Below are 22,234 nucleotides of genomic sequence, written 5' to 3'. Positions count from 1 at the left end.
GGGGGGGGGGCGGGCGCTTTCAAGGGGATATTGGGCAAAGCGGGCCCCGCAAAAAACGGGAGGCCCAAAAAAAAAAAAAAAACCCAAACGCCTGGGGGCCCCCCGCGAGAAAGCCCTTCCGCAACTTTCTCGGGGGCCCCTCCCTTTCCCCCCCGAAAATGGGAAACCGCCCGGAAACTTTTGCGCCCGGGGGACCGGCCAACCCGGGGGGGGCGGGGCCCAAAACCCCGGGGGCGGCGGGGGGCCCCCTTGGGTTAGGGCCAGCCCGGGGCCCCCCCCCCCCATTGGGCCCCCCGCCCTGTCCTTTCTTCCCCCTGCGCGCCTCCTCGCTCCTCATTGGCTCGCGTCGCTCCGGCCTCGGGGGTCCTGGATTCGGATGCCAAGATGCGGGACTGATTGGCTGGAACGTGGCAGAGACGGCTGAGGTCATCCCGCGCCTCGCCCGCGTCTCCGGCCCAACTTCCAGAGTCGGTAGCAGCTTCTCCCCTACCCCCGGGCTCCACGCTCCGTGACGCCCGACCCTTCGCGGCTCCCTCGAGTTGGGCTGGGTTAGTCGCCTCTCCCCCAGAAACACCCCCAAAATTCTTTGGGTTGTGGCAGCGCCGGGAAATCTCCCCAGGGAATCCCTGAGCCGGTTCAGCTGGAAAACGGGGTTTGGTCGCGAAACGGGTTTCAGGTTTTAAGCATTGTCTGCCGAAGCAGCCAGGCCGCCAAGGTGAATGCCAATTGTGTGGGCTAACGCCTCGGGAGAAGATGGAATCGGGCCTTCGTGACGCATGCGAACTTGAATACCTCCACCACGCATGGCCTCACGCTTACCTTCCTCTTCTGCACGGAGTTAGGCCGAAGGTGCGGCTGCTTACTGGCTTACCTGGAGGTAGAAAGTAGCTTAGACTTTAGGGGCAGGTCAAGGTGGCAGGACGATCGGTCCCTAGATGCACATTTACTAGTATCTCTGCCAAAGCGCCGAACCCTGCGGAGTTGGTTTGCACAGCTTTGGTTTTTCAGTATATGATGTGCCCTGAGTTAGCACCCCGCCCACGAGAAGTAAAACACAACCCTCATGCAACCCTTTATTGCAGGAACTGCACACATAACTTCTAGAACATGCAGTCCAGGTAAAACCAGTTCTGAATCTTAACCTTAACTGATTGCATCTCTTCAGAATGGTTGCTAGAAGTTGGTCAAAAAAGGCAGCAGATACCAAGTATGCAAGACGTTACCCCAGATAGAGAAAGCTGCAGAAAATTACTTTTAACTATAAACTGGAGGTAAGCCCAAATGAGAATCTATTCATTGCAGAACAAAATGGAGCACTGCACCCAGCCCAAAGTTTACAGTAAAATCCTTCTAGTCACATTGAGAACAGAGATTTACAAATTTACATTTTCCCAGAACAACCATAGTAAGACGAAAGAATTGAAAAATATTTTTGAATGACATCTGAGCAGGATGGGAAATCACTAGAATATCTTCCAGGTTCTAAACTACTGAAATGACAAAGAGCGCTGAAAACGTGAACGTGTTCCTTTCCATCCACGATCATGTGTCACATTATTTTTCAAATACTGATTATTTTTTAATCTATGACAACTATGGAGTAGATCACAAGACAGTGGGCTCCAGTAGCATGTGATTAGCTGTGGGGAGAAGAGAGGCTATACAAGAGTATTTCTTTGTTTAGTGACACAAAGATGAATGGTCTATTGTCTTACAGTCTGAGAAGAAAAAAGCCAACTCAACAATGCCATCTCCTGGAGAAATCACTAAATACACTTACACTGTTTAACTCTATTAAGTTGTTGCAACTATATTTACCTTCACTTTTTAATATATAGCTTTTAGTTATCATTATATGCTTCCAGAACATATAGTTCCTTCCTCAAAACTTATCAGCTGCTAGGGACATGGTACCTTGTATGCAGCACTGAGAAAATGAGTGAATATTGTTTTAGTATTTCAGTCCGACACGGGCACTAAATACAAAAGTTGCCCTGTCAGATCTCCTTTGTGAAATACTGCACATAAAATCTTACCTGACTTGCAGGACTAATATATGCAAAGTTTCTTCCAAACTTTATCGCAGAAAGATGAATAGAAAGCAGTTAAGTATCACAAAACCATTACTTTTCCTAGTACTAGTAAGATAATTTCTTTGTAAATTGGACACAAGAAACCTTGTAGAACATTTAAAAATTCTACAAAAACCCTAAGTTGTATCTCTTTCAAGAATGCTACAATTCTATTATTTCAAGAATTCTACTATTAGAATGATAAAGGGTGTGAAATTTATTTTCAGTAGTTGTCAAATACCCTGCTCAGGCACTGCAGGCTGAAGCTAAGAGACACGCTAAGAGCTATTCCTTAGTATTCTTTCCCCCTACATAATACTTATGACCCCTAGGCACAACTTTCACTTCTCCCTAACGCATGTTTTGTCCATTTCCACATGTTCTGGGTAGTGCAAGTCCATTTCCCTACAACTGAGCAGATGAGATTTCCCTACAACTGAGCAGATGTCTAGGCTACAAGGGACCTGGTGTTGTAAAATCAAGAGTTGATTATTTAAAACCAGAAAATCTGAGTTCAAATCAATTCCCAACAGCTTAATTTTCTTTCCAGTCACACAGCCTTAGATTCTTCATCTGTTAAGTATGATAACATCTACTTCATATGGCCATTTTTGAGGCCCCCACAGATCAGTTCTTTAAATAATCTCAGTCTCATATAACGGCAGCTCTACTGGGGGAAGTTCATAGTACATTCCAAAGTACAATATAAACTAATTCTGAATTATATCATTCTCTTCCTGATTTCTAATTGATTGCTAGTGAGGCCAAGATCATGAATTCAATTCTTTTTTTTTTCTTTTCCATTTTATTTTTCTATTTTATTTCACTTTATTTTTTAACTCAATTCTTTTATAGTCCTTAACTTTATATATATACTAGAGGCCCGGTGCACAAATTTGTGCACCAGTGGGGTCCCTTGGCTGGGCCTGTGGGATTAGGCAGAAACCAGCTCTCCAACATCCCCGAGGGGTCCTGGATTGTGAGAGGGCACAGGCCAGGCTGAGGGTCCCCACTGGTGCATGACCAGGGTGGGGAGAGACGTGGGAGGTTGGCTAGTCAGGGAGGGGCTATAGGAGGGCTTCAGGGCGTGTCCGGCCTGTCTCGCTAAGTCTGGACCCCAGCAGCAAGCTAACCTACCAGTTGGAAAGTCTGCCCCCGGTGGTCAGTGAACATTATAGCAAGCAGTTGATCGGCCTTAGCATATCATTAGCATATTATGCTTTGGTTGGTTGAACAGCCAACCGGACACTTAGCATATTGGGCTTTTTTATATAGGATATATGTATAAAAATTCCCAATTGTCTGTTAAGATACCAGAACTGCCCTAACCAGTTTGACTCAGTGGATAGAGCATCGGCCTGCGGACTGAAGGGTCCCAGGTTCGATTCCAGTCAAGGGCATGTACCTTGGTTGCGGGCACATCCCCAGTAGGGGGTGTGCTGGAGGCAGCTGATTGATGTTTCTCTCTCGATGTTTCTAACTCTCTATCCCTCTCCCTTCCTCCCTGTAAAAATCATACCAGAACTGGTACAACACTGTTGCTGGCTTACCCCAACCCATCAGTGTTTGGGGAGGACCTCAAAACATGTTCTTTTGATGGTCAATTAGTAGCATCTCCTTTATATAAGGAAAGCAGCAAAAAATACCTATTTACTTAAGATTAACTACAGGACCGATGGGTGTACAGTGGTATTAATACCTTAAACCACTGGGAGGATCTGGATTAGTTTTGAGTTCATTGCCAGCACCCAAGGACTCATGATACAGTTACTCTGTTGTGAATAGATGTTCTGAGAGGATAGGGATATGAATACCACTATCATTTTTGACCCCTAACATAAGCATTGTGAACAAAAGACTGCATTAGAAGAGAATACTCTATTAACAAATATTTTAAGTTTTTCTTTATTTTGGAACTGCCTTTATGTACAGACATCATAAAAAAAAGCACATACGCTGCAGATTTTCCAAGGACTAGAAGTTGGAAATAAAAGTTAAGGGCAACCAGGAGAACTGAAATTGTCCCAGAGAAGCTCTGAGGATCACATTCCTTAAATATCCTTGATGACCTCTTCAAGTTCTTCCTTTGTGAACATGTGGAAATTCTGGCCAGGCTGCACAGTGGCTAGCTGGAAAGAAAACAGTGAAGGGTTAATAAGCACTCGGCCAGCCTGCTGATGGCCAAGAGACGCTGTGCTGGGGATGCAGCTGGTCACCAGGACCGCAGGGATCTGCTGTCCCAGGGATATCCTTTCCGGCAGCAGCTTCCGAAAATAGTTCTGACTCCAAAATAAAAATTCTCATTGACCAAATTTTCTATTTTGAGGTTAACCCACACATCTAAGTTAACCAAATGCCTGGTGTCATTGTCACTTCTTGAAATTACTTCAACAAGGATCACAAAAGCAGCAGCCACGTACATGGAGTCAGTATATTTTTCTGTTAAAGATTCCTTTAGAAAAGCATATTTATACACATGCAAGTTGAGTTTGTGTATGTGACCTCGGGTGACTTGGCCACTTTGTGCCTCAATTTTCATCGGTAAAATGGGGATAATAATAGCACCTACTTCATGGAATAATTATGATGATTAAATGTTAATAGTCTGCCAGTGTAGTTCAGTTGGTTGAGTGTCGTCCCAATTACCGTAAGGTGGTCATTTCAATTCCTGGTCAGGACACATATCCAGGTTAGGGGTTCGGTCCCTGGTCAGGACACATATGGGAGGCAACTGATCAATGTTTCTTTCACATTGATGTTTCTCTCTCCCCCCGCCCCCCCCCCCGCCCCTTTCTCTCTAAAATCAATAAAAACATTTTTTTAAAAAATCCATGGGGAAAAAGGTGTTAATATATGCAAAGTGCTTAGAACAGTGCCTAGAACATTATAATAAGCACCAAATAACTAATTAACTATTATTGTTAGGTATTCTCTTTAAAATTGTCCATATGGCAACTTAACAAAAATGTTTTGTTTTTTAAAGAGGACTGGGCATGAAAAGATTTTATTAACAACTAGAGGCCCGGTGCACAGATTCGTGCCCTGGTGGGGTCCCTTGGCCTGGCCTGCAGGAATCCGGGAGAAACCGGCTCTCCAATATGCCCCAAGGGGTCCCAGATTGCGAGAGGGTGGTTCTCTGGTGAAGCACCCCACAATCGGGCTCTCTCCTCTCTGGTTCCAGGTGCATCACCCAAGAACACAGCTGCCAAGTCACCACAGCTCAGCAGCTCCTGCATTGAGCGCCTGCCCCCTAGTGGTCAGTGCGCATCATGGCTACTGGTCGGAAGGTCGCTTAGACTTTTATATATATTGATGACAGGAATTCAATTGTGACTTATTAGTAATAATCAGCACTGACCATGAGGGGGCGGCTCCTGTGTTGAGCAGGATCGGGCCAAAACCAGCTCTCTGACATCTCCTGAGGGCATTTCTGGATTGCGAGAAGGTGCAGGCCAGGCCGAGGGACCCCACCGGTGCACAATCAAGGCCAGGGAGGGACACAGGAGGTTGGCCAGCGGGGAGGGCTCCAGGGCATGTCCAGCCCTTCTCACTCAGTCCCGATCAGCCAGACGCCAGCAGCAAGCTAACCTACCGGTTGGAGCGTCTGCCCCCTGGTGGTCAATGCACATCATAGTCACTGGTCAACCGGTCCACTGTCTGCCCTCTGGTGGTCAGTGCACATCATAGCGAGCAGTTGAGGGGTCTTGGCATATCATTAGCATATTGCACTTCGATTGGTTGAACGGACGACTGGACGACCAGACGACCGGACACTTAGCATATTAGGCTTTTATTATATAGGATCTTAAGGCCTTTGCACATGGCTGTTCCCTCTTCCTGGAATACCCTTCTCATCCTTTCTCCAGGCATCACCTCTTTTAGGAACTTGCCCAATGCCCCAGTGTTAAGTTATATGCTCTTGTGACAATCCATTCTACTGCTGTCACCTCAAGCTGTTATTATCTGTATGTCCTCTCCACTACACAGTATACAACTTGCATGGGAATTGGATTTTCTGTGTCTGTATCCTGGTATCTATCATTGTACATAGCATAGAATGGGTCTTTAATACATACAATGCTGAATGATTTCTACTTTTCGGAACCAACTCCTTCATGTGTACCATGCCTTCCCTCTTCCAGAACTTTTCCATCACTATCTAACCTCTGTTTTTATTTAATATTTTTCTACCTACTAGTTTCTTCTCAGTCCAAAGTATTTTCAAGTCTTTCCCCATCCTTAAAGAGACAGAAGTCCTTTTCTTTAATGCTACCCTCTGCTGTCAATATGTCTTGAGGAATCAGCAGATCTTGTTTGGTCCATTTCATTAGCTCCCTTTCACTCTGTAACTCATCGACTTCTGGCTTCTACCATTACTGCTTTACTAAAATTGCTTATTCAAAAGATATCAGTAACTCCTTAAGACCTGAGCATACAAAACTGTTATTTTCTTGATCTATTCAATCTTCAGCAACAGGAGCTAAGATACTGAACAAAAAAACAAACAGTAAAACCGAAAATACCTCTATGTTAGTTGCATTCAGCTTCTCCTCCATTACTTGTTTGAGGATGATGAGTGAGGACTTGATGGCTTCTTTCAGAGTCATAGACTTGAAACAAAGAGGGTAGGAAGAGTAGCCATTAATTGTACATAATCCCTCCTTCCTTCAGAGTCCCCCATGCCTCCCTGAAGAAATGATTTAGCAACTATTAACAAATCAAACATCAATAAGTACAGCGCATTACAAGTTTCTCCGGAATTCAAGTAAGTGGTAAATAAGCAGAATATATTTACTCAGAGAAAATGTCTTATTTTGAACCAGAATAAAGTCACCAACTTTCATCTTTGAAGAAGGAGAAAGGACTATCCTTCTCTAGTTTTCTTCTTTTAATTTAGAAGCAAGATAATATTGGTGATATCCTATGAATAATAATTCCTAAATAATCTAGCCCAATGGTTTAGAAAATCTGCTCTTTTGTATTACCTTTTGTACCCTATTTCCTGCAAACGTAAAACCAATAATACTATTAGGGGTTGATATGAGCAGGGATCCCTGTATGAACCACTGAATGATGAGTATGGCAGCCTTCAACCACAACAAGTTACCAAGTCTTCTCTTCCCCTTCCACAAAGATAAAAAGTACCAAATGCCCACTTGCTTCAAGAGGCAGACTAGGAAGTATAACCTGTTAGGTGGAGCTGTGAAGAGCAAGGATAAACAAATTGTACCCATCTATGCCGTCCACTCAGCAATAAGGAGAAACTACTGATGTGTGCAAAAACATGAATGGATCGCCGAAACCGGTTTGGCTCAGTGGATAGAGCATCGGCCTGCGGACTGAAAGGTCCCAGGTTCGATTCCGGTCAAGGGCATGTACCTGGGTTGCAGGCACATCCCCAGTAGGAGATGTGCAGGAGGCAGCTGATCGATGTTTCTCTCTCATCGATGTTTCCAACTCTCTATCTCTCTCCCTTCCTCTCTGTAAAAAATCAATAAAATATATTTAAAAAAAAAAAATGAATGGATCAAAAACAGCATGTTGAACAAAAAAAAGGCAGACACAAAAATACAAATTGCATGATTCCATTCATAAATAGTACAAGAACCAACAAAACTATAGTAGTGAGTGTGACTGCAAGGGAGGGAGGGAGACGGACTGGAGAGGAGACAAGCACCCTGGCGGTGACAGAAGTTTCTGTACCTATGCGGTGCAGACAAGGGTATGTACAACTGTCAGAAATCTCAGTCTCTACACTTTATTGTATGTAAGTTACATCTTGGTTTAAAAATAATAAAAGTGAGAATCGTTATCAGTATAGACGTGGTACATACCACAAGTGAGATTGCTTAGTTACCTTGTGGTAAACTTCTTGCAAGGAGCTCTGGGCACCCTCTGAAGCAGAGCCAATTGCTCGAGCATCACACTGTACAAAGGTCCCAGATGGGTCCATATGAAACCTGCAAAATGTCCCAAAAGAAGAGGATTAAAATGCTTAAGAGTGGTGGCATTTTAAAAAATACATATATTTTATTGATTTTTTACAGAGAGGAAGGGAGAGGGATAGAGTGTTAGAAACACTGATGAGAGAGAGACATCAATTAGTTGCCTCCTGCACACCCCCATTAGGGATGTGCCCGCAACCAAGGTACATGCCCTTGACCGGAATCGAACCTGGGACCCTTAAGTCCACAGGCTGACGCTCTATCCACTGAGCCAAACCAGTCAGGGCAGAGTGGTGGCATTTTATGTAACAAACATGTCCTAAAAAATATAAATGCTTGGCCTGCAGTTAGAAAATTCCACCGAAACATGGAGGCACAGATCAAAAAATGTTCTATGCCTGGAGAAACCAAATCTTTTAAAAAGTGTTTAAGAATACTAAGAGCCTCTTAAAAAGGGGGACTCAGAAGGAAGTATAGTATCGTGTATGTAAATTTGGCACTCGGGTGTGCCTATCTTAATATCTGAGGACAGGGATTGGGCCAAAATTCCCAAGCAAAGCTCCAAAGCCCACCCTCTGGCTACAGTAACAAAGAATTAGCACTGGATCCAGTGGGGAGTTCTCCAGAGGATCCCCAAATCTGTCTTTGTATAAGCAGCACAGGACCACTGAATTTTACAGAGTTATAAGCCCTTCACTTTTTATAACTCTACAATCATTTTCTCAGTTGATTTAAACTACCAGTCTCCACCCCAAATTAAAATAATTCCCCCAAAAAAGAAGCAGGAAAAATATGGCAAAATGATTCTTACAGCTGAGGTCCTTTCTCGTCAACTCCTCCAAATAACAGTGCTACGCCAAAGGGACGAGACTAGAACCGGGAAAAAAAAAAAGGTATTAAGATAATTGGTCCCAAAGAACAGCAAGAAAACCTGACACAGCTTCACACTCACCATGGCACCCGGATCTGCATCTTCCTCTCCAAACTGCAGAGCCAGATTGGACACAGCCTGGGTCACACTCTGGGTCACACTCTCCACCGTCATTGTCTCATTGTAGGTGAACCAATGGTTCTGAAGCATGGTCTACCTTCCAAACAAGCAGGGCAGTAAAGCAGCCCGCCCTCCCCCCGCCCCCCGCCCCAGCCCACTACACATGCCCCTCCTGCCCCTCCTTGAACTGCGCTTGGAAACTGAAGCTTCAGGGTGTTTTCCTTAACACTGAACTCAAATGTTTGGGACAAGATGAGAGGAAGAGAAATAGCTCTGGAGACAAACTTTTACCAGAAGGATTCCAAGTAATGCTGGACTGGAGCACTGTTCCCTAGAAAAACAGTTAGCCCCTCACAGCACCAAGTTTAGTCTTTTCACAAAGTGAATGCAATAGCTGAGTGCCACTTTGCCTATCTTATCGTTCTGTCGGTGTTGAGATTATTCTCACATTACTGACAGCAAACTTGCAAATAAGTGCAAAAAATTTTCCCCATCACATATTGTTTTCTTCCTAGTCTGCTCTCCAGGCAGCAGGTGCTCAGTTAAAAAAAAAAAATCAGTGTTCCTCACCAGCATTTGTCACCTGGTACCTCTCATTACTCACCACAGGAGAGCTGCTATGTGCAAGCCCAGCAGCAAAGGCAGCTGGGAGGAGAAAGTCCTTTAGCTGTGCTTACCTCCTGCTATGGTGCTCCCACAGAAAGTCAATTAGGGAACAGAATGCAGTGTGATGCCTGCTTTATAGAAGGCAAACCAAAAGGAAGCAAGGGACTGTCAGCACCATTTACCAGGGCTTCCCTACAGCTGGGATGGCTGGGTGGCTAGACTCCGAGCCTCTGAAAGTTGTGACTAGGGATTCTACCCAAATCACGCCCAGGAGCTATCTCTGGTATTAACACAGATACCTGTGATACAGCCCACACAGCTATAGCATCACTAGACAGGAACTCAAGCACCACAGTAAAAATAAGAGATGATGCTAATTTTACCTGTGTCTCCACTCTGGCTTTATCAATTAAAGTCTTAGCATCAGCAATTAGCCCACTCATGGCACAACCTGTAATGTAAAAGCAACAGTGACCCAGCGGCCAATCCTTGTAGAACTCTTTCATCCACTCAGGAAATACAGAAATTCTGGAGTGGAACCATGGCGCCATTCAGCAACCCCACAGCAATATACCCACGAGAGCAGATGGGAAATTATCTGCTCTGAACGCCAAGTATAATTATATTATAAACAAATAAAAAACCATCCACAATGGCACAGAAGTCCAGCTGGTAAGGTAGAAGACAGAGAAGAAGAGCTAATCAAACATGAATTTCCACATATTACATCTGTAAGCTTCCCCTTAGCACTCTTTGTAGACCATGATGCACTTTCAAACTAAGCAAACACCAACACTCCAACAAGAGAAATAAGGAAACAAATAGCCATCTTACTGTGGGCTTCGATGAAAGACCCTAGAATAAAATCAAATGAAAAACCCTTTTCATTTCCCTGGCCAAACCCAAGCCAACTAGCATACTGGAGGGAAGTTTGCCTAATGCTCCAAGATAATGAGCTTATGACTGTTACTTTACATGCCATGACTCAAATCCAAATCTCCAGCCCAGGTCTCACTCCCATGTTTCAGACCCATAAAGCCAAATGTCTCCCTTAATGTATCTACTTGGATGTACCACAGACTCAAATCAGACTCCATCTGCTTCCTTGGCCTCCACAACCAATCAGATTTCAAATTCTACCAATCTCTATGTCAGCGGTTCTCAACCCCTTTGGCGGTCAAACGACCCTTTCACAGGGGTCGCCTAAGACCACCTGCATATCAGATATTTACATTACGATTCATAACAGTAGCAACATTACAGTTATGAAGTAGCAACAAAAATAATTTTATGGTTGGGTCACAACATGAGGAACTGTATTTAAAGGGCCAGAAGGTTGAGAACCACTGCTCTATGTGATTAACCCGTCTGGCATTAGTCCTTACCTCTGCGTTCTCTGGCCACGGCCTTGGTTAAAGCCCTCATCTCTTTTTAGATTAAAAATAATTTCTTACCTGCTCTCCCTGCCTCCGGTCTCAGCCCCCTTCACTCTACCTTCAATATTGTTACCAGAATGGTCTTTCTAAAACCCTACCGGAGTATTAGCTCAGGGCTTAAAGCCTTTCCCATTAAAGCGAAAGGATCAAGTTGAAGCTCATTCACATGGTAAGAAGGACTTCCGCCGCGGATCCCAGACTCATTGCTAGCCACAGCCCATCCACCTCCCAGTCATATCAAACTGCTGTGCCAGGGCATTTTTATTTTACACAAGGCTCTGCTCATTTCTATTCCCTCTAACTAGAATGCTCTGCTATAGCAGGCATTTGTTCACTTGGTAAAACTTCCTTATCTTGTAGAATCAACTCAGCTCACGCATCACCTTTATGGAATCCTTTTTTGAAAGTCCCACCACCACTGGCCTCAGCAAAACTATTTCCTCCTTTGTCCCCCTACTGAGCACATAAACAGCCTTTCCTAATACCTAGGGCCCTTAACTGCATTTACTTATTTATTTGCATGACCAGGCCCAGGAGTAGACTGTGTGCTTCTAGAACACAAGGACCATGTCTCATTCCTCTCTGTATCCCTGGTGACCAGCACAATGGGTGGCACATAGTTGGCTCTCAATCTGTTGACTGAAGTGACACTGACCTACCTACAAAAGACAGGTGCCCTGGGATAAAGTTGTCACAATGTTCTAGTCTTAAAAGACGGAATCTCAGCTTCTGTATTTTCTTTTTTTTTTTTTTTAAATATATTTTATTGATTTTTTACAGAGAGGAAAGGAGAGAGATAGAGAGTTAGAAACATCGATGAGAGAGAAACATCGACCAGCTGCCTCCTGCACATCTCCCACTGGGGATGTGCCCGCAACCCAGGTACATGCCCTTGACCAGAATCGAACCCGGGACCTTTCAGTCCGCAGGCCGACGCTCTATCCACTGAGCCAAACCGGTTTCGGCAATGTTCTGATCTTAAAAGACTGAATCTCAGCTTCTGTATCTATGAAAGAGAATGTCAAGCTCCCAGAGTTGTCACGCCATTTGGTTCTGATGCCTACCAGCAATTAATTATTTTACCTAATTATTTTACCACTGTTTAATTAGATAACTAGATAGGTTAAGAAAATTTAGACAGCCAGATAAAATGCCATGCTATAAATAAGTAGAATTACTCACTATAATGATGCCGAAGCTAAGGAAGGGGAATTATAACAGAAACAGAAAAAAAGGAGGGAAGTAGAGGGAGTTAAGGAGTGAAGAGATAAATCTGAAAACTGAGGCAGAGGACTGATCTGGTCAAAGTCTATTATTCTTATACTCTCTGAACCTTAGTCATGAAGATCCTTAGCATTCCTCTCTTCTTAGTGAACACCCTAGCTTCCTACACCATCCTCTGCTTCACCAGAATTCTCGGCTCCTGGTGGCCTCCTACCTGAGCTAATGTTGTACATCAATGAAGACCCAGCCATCACAGGGAGCTGGCCTATGATTCAACCTTCAGTATTTCAATAACCATCACATTTGCAGTCTAAATGTGAGGGAGAAAGGAACTTCTGGGAGCAAGTGGGCGCTACAATGGCTTCCTACTCCTATATTCCTGGCCTACTGCCTGGAAATCGACCGCTAACAAGGGAATAAGACCTTCATCTAATGAACCTCCCCTGGAACATCAAAGAAGACTCATTAACCCAGGCCAGATCCTACAGAGCAGCTTTCCCCTGCTCCTTACCTATGTGAGCATCAATCTCTACAATTTTCTCAATGCTGCTTGGTTCCATGAGTGGGGAGGTAATTCTCTTCTCCACAGCTAGGCACACCCCCTCTGATGTCTGGATCCCAATGGCTGTAGAACCAAGCTAAAGAGAAACGTATTATGGTTAACATGTCCTGGGCGAAGAACAGTCTCACATACTCACCAGGAATCTTTCTGTAGATCTTCACAAGGCAGACCTTCAATCAGCCATAGCTGGTACACATAAAAGGAGCCCCCTAAGTCAGTAATGTATTGCTCCTATTGATGGCAAGAGCATGGATTTACACAATTCTCAAGGGGAAGTTCAATAAGGTCTTGAAAATATCTGAAAAATGATCAACTTGAATGCCAATATTTTGGAGATGGGAGATCCTAAAGTTCTATACATAGTGGGCAAGGAAGTAATAAAACTCTAATGTTTTCTCTGGACTTGGTTTCTTCTCACCTTTGCTATCTTGATCTGTTCTAAAAGGGGATATTCCTCGAATCTATGTGACCTCCAGAAAAATAATTTACTTTAAAAAAAAGAAAAAAGAAATACCACCACCAAGGTAAAAATATTAATTTTTCGAGGTCACTAGCAGTCCACAATATAGCTTAATTTCATCTCTCCATCTCCATGCCACCCTCCTAGTTACCTACCCTACTTGTCTCAGTTTCCTTGTCTGCAAAATGGAGATAATAACAATACATCGAGGAAGGTAAATTAATACATTAAAATGCTTAAAATGAAACCTAGCACATAATAAACGAGCAACAAATGTTAATTATTCTTACTTGCCTATCTTACTTCAACTGCCTCCTACTCAGTCTCCCATCTCTAATTTCTCTCCCCCTACCTATCTTTCCTGTTATGGCCTGACAGATCCAGTAAAATGCTATTTTTATCACACTGCTTCTCTGAAGAACTAATATCTCCCTATATTGCCTGTAACATCAAAGTCAAATAAGCTTCCAGAGCCCTCAAAACCTAACCCCTTTTCTCTTCCAACTTTATTACTCATTATTTTCCAACAAAATCCCTCAAGTATAGCCCAAGCCATTTTCTCATGCTGTGTTATCCCCTACCCTTGCACCTCTGCTCACGCTGTCTCCCTGCCTATCCAAATCCACCCACCACGCATAAAGCCTTCCAAGACTATGTGTCCTCTCCCCTGAATTACCATTTTCTTTCGTTAGGTCTACAAAGCAGGGACTGCCCGTGTGAGCACCAGACTCTGAGAGCCTGTTATTGCAAAGGATTCCAACGAATTCCATTAATCATTCTGCATAACATGCTTACCATGCCCCATGAACAGGCTATTTTATAAAATATATCAAAATCAAGATGGTTTTCTTTTGTACACTTACAATTGCCTCCAAATATTTCTATATTACAATTCTGCCTAAACTTCACTCCCCACCCCCTTGGTGGGGACTGGGGAGAGGGAGAAAAGAGGGAACATCTAAACCAGTGGTTCTCAACCTTCCTAATGCCGCAACCCTTTAATACAGTTCCTCATGTTGTGGTGACCCCTAACCATAAAATTATTTTCATTGCTACTTCATAACTGTAATTTTGCTACTGTTATGAATCATAATGTAAATATCTGATATGCAGGATGTATTTTCATTGTTACAAATTGAACATAATTAAAGCATAGTGATTAATCACAAAAACAATAGGTAATTATATATGTGTTTTCTGATGGTCTTAGGCGACCCCTGTGAAAGGGTCGTTCGACCCCCAAAGGGGTCACGACCCACAGGTTGAGAACCGCTGATCTAAACTGACTCTTTGTAGTGTTTAATGTAACTCATTAGAATACAAGTAACCAATGTCCAGGTACTCAGTGTAATACAATAATTTTGACACTGACATAGATTTCCACTCCTTCCCCCAAGAACCCTACTCTAAAAGCATTCCCCCATTCCTGTTAGCTATGTCTCACCCATGCCATCCATAGAGTACCTCCAGGTGATCATTTCTACTTGTCAGCCATTTTTAGTCATTTCTCCAGCTCCTTTCATACTACTAAACTCTTACAGTTATCAAACTACTTTCTCATCAGCTACTCATAAGTTGTCAAGGCAACAGCCAGGCTAATTTAAATACCAAAGAGCCCGAATTTCACAAAGGTTAAATTACATCCATTAAGGGCTACATCACTGTATCTATCCTATCTCAACCTAGGGCCAGGGAGATCAGATACCATCTCATTATTGCTAACTAATCTAGAAATTACTAGCGGGAAGGAGCTTAAAGGAGAACCTCCAAAATTGAGGCTTACTCAGTTTTGCACATCTGGGCAGAACTGTTGTCTTAGCTGAGGCTCAAAATAAATGCCACAGCTTGGAATTCTGATAGTCTTCGTACTTCATAGTAATGTATGGTTTCAATATAGGGCTAAGTGGATCAGATACAGAAACAGGCACTGAAGCTGGCCCATCATTTTCTGTCCCACTACCTATCGCAATGCTTCCTCCTTCACTTGTACGTCTCTAACTAATCAGAATCCCCCTTTTCCAGATTCTCAGACAACCGTTTCCGCCAACACACTCTTTCTAGAAGAGGCAGCTTGAAAGGAAACACACTAGCTCTCTTCAATCATGTGAGGAAATGTCTTATGGAAGAGGTTTAAACATCCTGTGTGGTTCAAGAGCAAAATTAGAACCAATTAAAAGAAACGTCAGGAAGTTAGACTTTTGATTCAATACAAGGATAAATTTCTAAATACCACAAACTATTTTCAAACAGAATGATTTATATAGTGAGAAAATATTCTGTTGCTAGACTATACAAACAGAAGCTGTTTGTAGGGATATAGAGGTGACTGAAGCACAAAGTGAAGGGCTGGACTAGACCGGTGATTCTCAGCCCTTGCTGGACATTAGAATCACGGGGAGTTCTTACAAATACTGATGCCTGGACCTTACCGTGGACAACCTAAATCAGAATTTAGATCATCCACAGCCCAACAGATATAGTTCCTACATGAGAACTTCAGCTTATTTTCTAACTAACTTTTCCAATACTGGGTTTGAACTATTCAATTTTGTTACTAGGTTACAGAACACATCTCTTGTTCAATCTAATATAAATTTACAATCTTACCAATAATACAGGTGATCAGTTAAATAATTTGTTAAAAATATCTCCCAGGTGCTAACTCTGGACTTCTACACCCCCCTCTTCATAGCCAAGATTCTCAACACAAACATATCCCTCCAAGCCTCTGAGAAAAGGTTACTTACATGATTATGAAGCAGTGATCTATTCAAAATGTTTTAAAATAGATTTTAGGAATGGGATTGAAGTTGTTATTAAAATGGTTAATAATGGTGGTTAAAGGGAGATAAAGAACATTTTCTAAAGGAATAGAGAAAACACATTTGCTCTAAATGGTCTGCCAGCAAAGCGTTATGTTGCCATGAAATTTCAAAAACTATGCCATTTGATACTATACCTTGATAGCCTCAATGGCATATTCCACTTGAAATAATCTTCCTTCAGGAGAAAAAGTATTCACACCCCTATAGTTAAGAAAAAAAAAGTATTAAAATTTTATCAGAAAAAATAAGCAAAGAGACACCAAACCCAAGTTCCTTGACATCTAGCTCAAATGGCTACAAGATGTGCATGCCATCATTATTCTCCTTTCCCACATGATCTGTAGTTGTTTTTCGTTTTTTTATTTTTGGTACATTAACAGCTTTTCAAGGAATGAAGCCCATATAGCAGGGTGGGGATGTCCGGCCTGTGGACTGTATAAGGCCTGCAGGGTCATTTGATCTGGCCCTGTCAAGGCATTAGGGGTGAACTAATTAAATGTTTGACCAAATATAGCAGGCTAATTTTTAAGTTGATCATTTTGAAAGGCCCGTGAATGATGTTATAAATATCCACATGGCCCTGGCAGAAGGAAGGTTCCCCACCCCTACTATATAGAGAACACTTCTGTCCACTCCCAGAAAGTCTTCAAACTGATCCAAGGAGAGCACGTGATCTTCTGCCTCAATCCTGAATCAATCTGGAACTCCTTTAAAAAACTCACGCCCCCAAACTATGCGGCAATTCCCAAGAAAACGAGCATTTATCCTTATTCTCTTCCCATTGCATACATTTGATGTTAATATCTTACTTCTTAGTAAAAGTCAGTCACAGGTTTTCTGTCTTTATTTGTATAAATTAGTATTGCTACCTTAACAGCAGACTGAGTGAGATCTGTGTAGTTCCTAAAGCCAAACCTAGTTCAGTCACTCAATATGTATTTATACCAATTACATGCCAAATTGCTTTTCTCTAAAACACGTCCCCACCTTTCCTTGCTCCAGTCTGTTGGAAATTCCTATGGAGAAGAGGCATCAATAATGGTCTTAGCTGGAAAAACTTTCAGCACACAATGGGCACTTTAAAAAGTTGAATGAATGAAAATAGTTATGATCCTTGGTTTATGGAGTCTGGACTTTGAAACATGTGACATGATATGTATAGTATAGTATAGTGTTTTCAAATTTACCAAAAACTCTTCTTTTAAAAGAAATCTATATATATAAAAGGCTAATATGTAAAGTGTCCCCTCAGGAGTTTGACCGGGAGACCAGGAGTTCGATCGTTCACTATGATGTGCACTGACCACCAGGGGGCGGCATGGAGCAAAGGAAGGCCCCAGCCAGCAGCTGGAAGACCCTGATCCACCCTGATCACCTTCACTGGCCAGGCCTAGGGATCCTACCCATGTGTGAATTTTATGCACCGGGCCTCTAGTTTTATATAAATCCCGAAAATATAAAACAGATAATTTAAGTTGACATTTACCACGTAACTACTATATGCCTGGTACTGTTACAAACCTTTAAATGATTTAACTCACTTAATCCTCAAAACAATCCTATGAAGTAGTATTCTAAGGCAGATACTATTTTACAGATGAGGAAGTTGAGACACAAAGAGGTTAAGCAATTTGCCCCAAATTACTCAGCATGTAAGAGGCAGAGCTGGAATTAGAATTGAGGCAATCTGAACACAGAGACCAGGCTTTAAACTGTTGCACAGACTGCCTCTGGGAATTATTCTGACTAAATCAGGGGTGAAAGGAGAATCCCACCATCCCCCAGCCAGCTGTTGGCCCAGAGGTAACATCCCTGATGTCCCTTCAAAGGACGTTTAGTTGCACTGGGATGTGAAAGAAAAATATCCCTGCGCTTTCTGTCTGTCTTTGTGGCGGCCCAGATTGAATAAGGGACTACATCTGAAAAAAAAAAATTTTTTTTTTAAAAAAAGGAAGTTTAGGATTCTGAGGAACAGTTTTTTTTAATCACTGGGAGAAAAGTCTGAGTGATTTTTAAAAAACTTAACAGGCCCTAGCCGGTTTGGCTCAGTGGATAGAGCGTCAGCCTGTGGAATGAAGGGTCCCAGGTTCGATTCCAGCCAAGGGCACATGCCTGGGTTGCGGGCTCGATCCCCAGTAGGGAACGTGAAGGAGGCAGCCAATCACTGATTCTCTCTCATCATTGATGTTTCTATCTCTCTCTCAGTCTCTCCCTTCCTCTCTGAAATCAATAAAGAAATATTTTTTAAAATTTTTTTAAATAAATAAATAAACAACTGCGGGTAAGTTCTAGCTCTGCTACTGACTAGCTTATTTCCCTCAAATGGAAAAACAAAAAAAACAAACCCCTATCCTGCCTCTGTCATAAGACAACCAGTACTGAAGTGCAGAGAACGTAAAGGGACTCTGGAAAGTATAAAGTACTAATCCAATGTGGTATTTTCATCCTAATTCAGGAACTTCACTCTAGGGAGGTATTACTATGTCCTCCCTAATATGGGGCTCTGCTCTCGCACCTCTTCTCAAACTTTACTGTCTTCATGGGTTATTTCATTTATCCAAGTACCAAGTCCTACTTCCAAATCGCTACTACCAGTTTGACCCCTTCCCGTACTAATCTAAATGCCTCCTGCGCATTTCCATTTGGATATCCCTTAGCACCAAACATTCAACATTTTCCAATCTGAAATATCTCTTTAAATCCAACCATTCTTGCAAAATCAACTCCATCTCCTTCCAATCCAGCTGCATTTTAATTTTTTTTAATTGGTTTTTTACAGAGAGGAAGGGAGAGGGATAGAGAGTTAGAAACATCAATGAGAGAGAGAAACATCGATCAGCTGCCCCTTGCACAACCTCTACTGGGGATGTGCCCGCAACCAAGGTACATGCCCTGGACCGGAATCGAACCTGGGACCCTTGAGTCCGCAGGCTGATGCTCTATCCACTGAGCCAAACCGGTTAGGGCTGCATTTTAATTTTTTAAACACCTCCAATCTCCCGTTCCCCAAAACAGGAAGTTCTGAATGAACTGACTCATTCCTCCCCATCCTCTCCCATCCTATTTAATAAAAACCTAATATGCAAATTGTCCCCTTGGGCGGTTATCTGACCCAGAGTTCAACTGCTCGCTATGATGTGCACTGACCACGAGGGGGCAGCGCAGAACATGGCAGGCATCGGGGACGCGTGCTGGACTACAGCAAGATGGTAGAGCAGGTGAGCGGACCACATCAGGCCAAGGTGGGGTGCCAGGCAGGGCAGTGGGGCTGTGAGGCTGGGGGTGCAAGCTAGAGCCTGAACTCTGCAGGCCACCCCAAGAGACCCCACGCGTGCATGAATTCGTGCACCGGGCCTCTAGTATCAACCATATGCCAAGAAATATCAACTCACATCAATTCCTCCTACACAGTAACTCAACACTCTCTTCCTCCCTTTCTCAATGCCCTCATTACCTTCCACCTATTACAATAGCCTTCTAACTGGTACTGACTCACTCTTTCCCCTAATCCAGTCAATTAATCTCTATTAAACAATTATGACTATGTAACTTCTTAAAACAAAAATTATGGCACTCAGTTACCTACAGAATACAACCCAAACCCCTTAACTTCATATGAAAAACCATGCACTATCTAGCACCATCCTATTTTCCTCGTATCTCCCACTATTACCATACAGGTATCATGGACCAGACAGACTGGAATTTCCCAAATATGCACTGTGCTTGCCCACTGCCCCTCCTTTGTACAGCCTATGTTCTCTGCCTCAAAACTCTTTGACTTTCACTGTCCATATTTATTAAAATCTTGCTTTCTCAAGGTTTTAAATACCAGCTCTTTTGTGAAGTTTTCCATGATCCCCCAATACTGAATTCCCAGTGTTGATTTGAATTTCTCTAACGACATGAATACATTTGATTCATCCTGTAGTTACTTTTGTCAATAGTTCTTTAAAAGACAATCTTCCATATGGGGCAACGATCTTGACTCTGTTCACTGCAGCATGACCAGCAACTAGAATAGTGCCTTGTACACAGCGAAGATCCAAGTACATTAGCTAAGTTTTAAATAAAAACTGACTGTACTTTAGCTCTTCTTGGGAAGACACAAAAATGAATAACACAAAGCAGCAATAAAGATGTTAAACCTTCAGTGCTCTGGAAGCTAAATATTGACTAACAGAGGCATTTTACAGACTGTAGGAAAAGGTGTCAGTTTTAAAACTTCTCATACATCTGAGTCAGTAAAAGGGTAATGCTGTAGTTCTGGGTGATAAAACTTTTGACAGGGTCTATGAATAACTGATAAAGGCAGCTTCTCCAGCCACCGAGTACAAAGAAAACATCTGCCTAGCCTTAAAGAAAATGGAAAAAAAAAAGTTATGTTTAAACTTAACTGATCAAAACAGAAACTGAAAGTAAAAGTGTCTGCAGCATATGTGCAATTTAATATGACTTAACATTTCCAAGCCCTGAAAGTGTTTTGGGTTTTTTTAATAAATACAATCTCGATTTTGATTTAGAAACCAGATTTGGCCTTCAACATAAATTAACTTGCTTTAAACTCTTTAAAAAGTAAGGAAAACCTAGGGCCAGGGCAATCAGCACGATAAGGAAACTTTCGAGAACCACTCTCGACACCAGTCTCTAAAAAATCAGACTCCAGACACTATCCAGCACAGCCGAGGCTGCCTTCGCGCTTTTGGAGAAACTCTACGTCCCAGGAATCGGAGGAAAGGCTGCTCTATTCCCACGACTAAGAAGTAGAAAACGAGGCTCTCCTACAGGAAAAAGGGAACTGAAATGCTCAAACCCAGCAAACACTCTCTGGCTGCTTTTCCTTCCAGGCAGCACGTTCACAGCTTTGAAGAAGGCAGCTCGGAACGATGACCTGGGACGGGGGTGACCCCTGCCTCCTCCGGGTTAAAGGTCGGAGTACCGCCCCTCAGCCTCTTCCCAAGCACAAAGCGGAGCTTCTCGCTTCCGCACCCGGTCAGGACCCAGCAGTGACTCAGCGGGAGGGCACGGCGGCCGATGGGCAGAAGTGCAGCTTGGGGGAACCACAGCGGGCGGCGGGGAGGGCAGCAGAGCCCCACGCTGGGCCAAACGCGGGTTCCCGGGGCGCCCCATGACACGGCAGAACCCAGGCCGAGGCTGGGCCCCCGGCCGGCCCACCCACCATCCCAGCCCCATTTCTCCCCGCGGCACAGACCTGTCGTACTCAGACCGGGTGAGGAACATGGCGAGGGCAGGAGAAGGCGGCAGAGGCTACGCGGGGACTTTGAGGGCCAACACGCGATCACCGGCACCCAGCAGCCGCACACCGCCGCGGAACCGAGGCCCTGCTCCCAACTGCGCGTGCGCCCGCGACCCCTTCGACCCGCCCCCCTGCGCCTGCCTCCTATTGGTTGTTGGTAGTTCCCGCTGAGATGATTGGTCCAACGAGCTGCCCCGCCAAGCTGTGGTTGGCCCGGGGAGGGCGGGACAAAGGTCGTTCTTCCGTTTTAAATCGCAGGTGGTTGCTAGGGGCGCGGAACCGCTGGCGTGCGGAGCGAGGTCTGCTTTTAGAGAGGGTGTGGGAGTCGAGGGGTCTGAACCCCGAGTTGATAGTTCCCTCGCCGGCCCCCATAATCCCCGCCTGAGCACGTTAGCCCCGTTTTCCCCGAGCTCTTCAGCCGCCCTTAGATCCCCGCTCCTGCCGCTCTGGCTCTGTCCTCCGCGAGGTGCTGAGTGAAGGGCTCTGGGACTGCACCTGGGCAGCGATGGCGGGGGCGCTGCAGGGGGTCTGAGCGGCCCTGGGGAGCGAGTCCTCTCGCTTCAGCCTCCCTGCCGTGGCTGTTGAGAAAAGTGGTGGGTTTTAGTCTGTGCGAAAGTCCCCAGGTGTCCGCGTGGTCAAGGTAATTTTACCAGCGTTTCCTTATATCCGCCTACGCCCCATACCCCTCACACGCCCCCTAGCGCAGGTTTTAGACCTGGTGACTCAGCTCCGATCCGGAATCCAGATGGTTCTCTGCTTTTTCTGTTATTCGTGAAGAATTAGCTGACGGGGCCGCCTCTTGTATGCCCCCCGTTTCCCTTGCCTAGGGGAGGAGAGCAACTTCACAGCTTCGTAG

General features: G+C 44.0%; 1 protein-coding gene and 1 pseudogene across 1 annotated transcript; one reads left to right on the top strand and one right to left on the bottom strand.

The window, feature by feature from the left end:
* Positions 1-3,949: 3,949 nt before the first annotated feature.
* PSMA5 (proteasome subunit alpha 5) lies at positions 3,950-21,490 on the bottom strand. Its single transcript, XM_006092588.3, has 9 exons — positions 21,334-21,490; positions 16,256-16,322; positions 12,786-12,912; positions 9,998-10,065; positions 8,970-9,089; positions 8,829-8,887; positions 7,930-8,032; positions 6,596-6,682; positions 3,950-4,201 (listed from the first exon to the last, which is right to left on the bottom strand). Exons 1-9 carry the CDS (start codon positions 21,360-21,362, stop codon positions 4,124-4,126), a joined length of 738 nt encoding a protein of 245 aa, XP_006092650.1. The 5' UTR covers positions 21,363-21,490; the 3' UTR covers positions 3,950-4,123.
* On the top strand, positions 17,926-18,042 carry LOC111826780 (annotated as a pseudogene).
* Positions 21,491-22,234: the final 744 nt, after the last annotated feature.

The sequence above is a fragment of the Myotis lucifugus genome, unplaced genomic scaffold (genome assembly GCF_000147115.1).
Source record: "Myotis lucifugus unplaced genomic scaffold, Myoluc2.0 scaffold_101, whole genome shotgun sequence".
NCBI lineage: Eukaryota > Metazoa > Chordata > Mammalia > Chiroptera > Vespertilionidae > Myotis > Myotis lucifugus.
The sequence above is the reverse complement of the archived record's forward strand: the minus strand, read 5'-3'. Positions and strand labels throughout refer to the sequence as shown.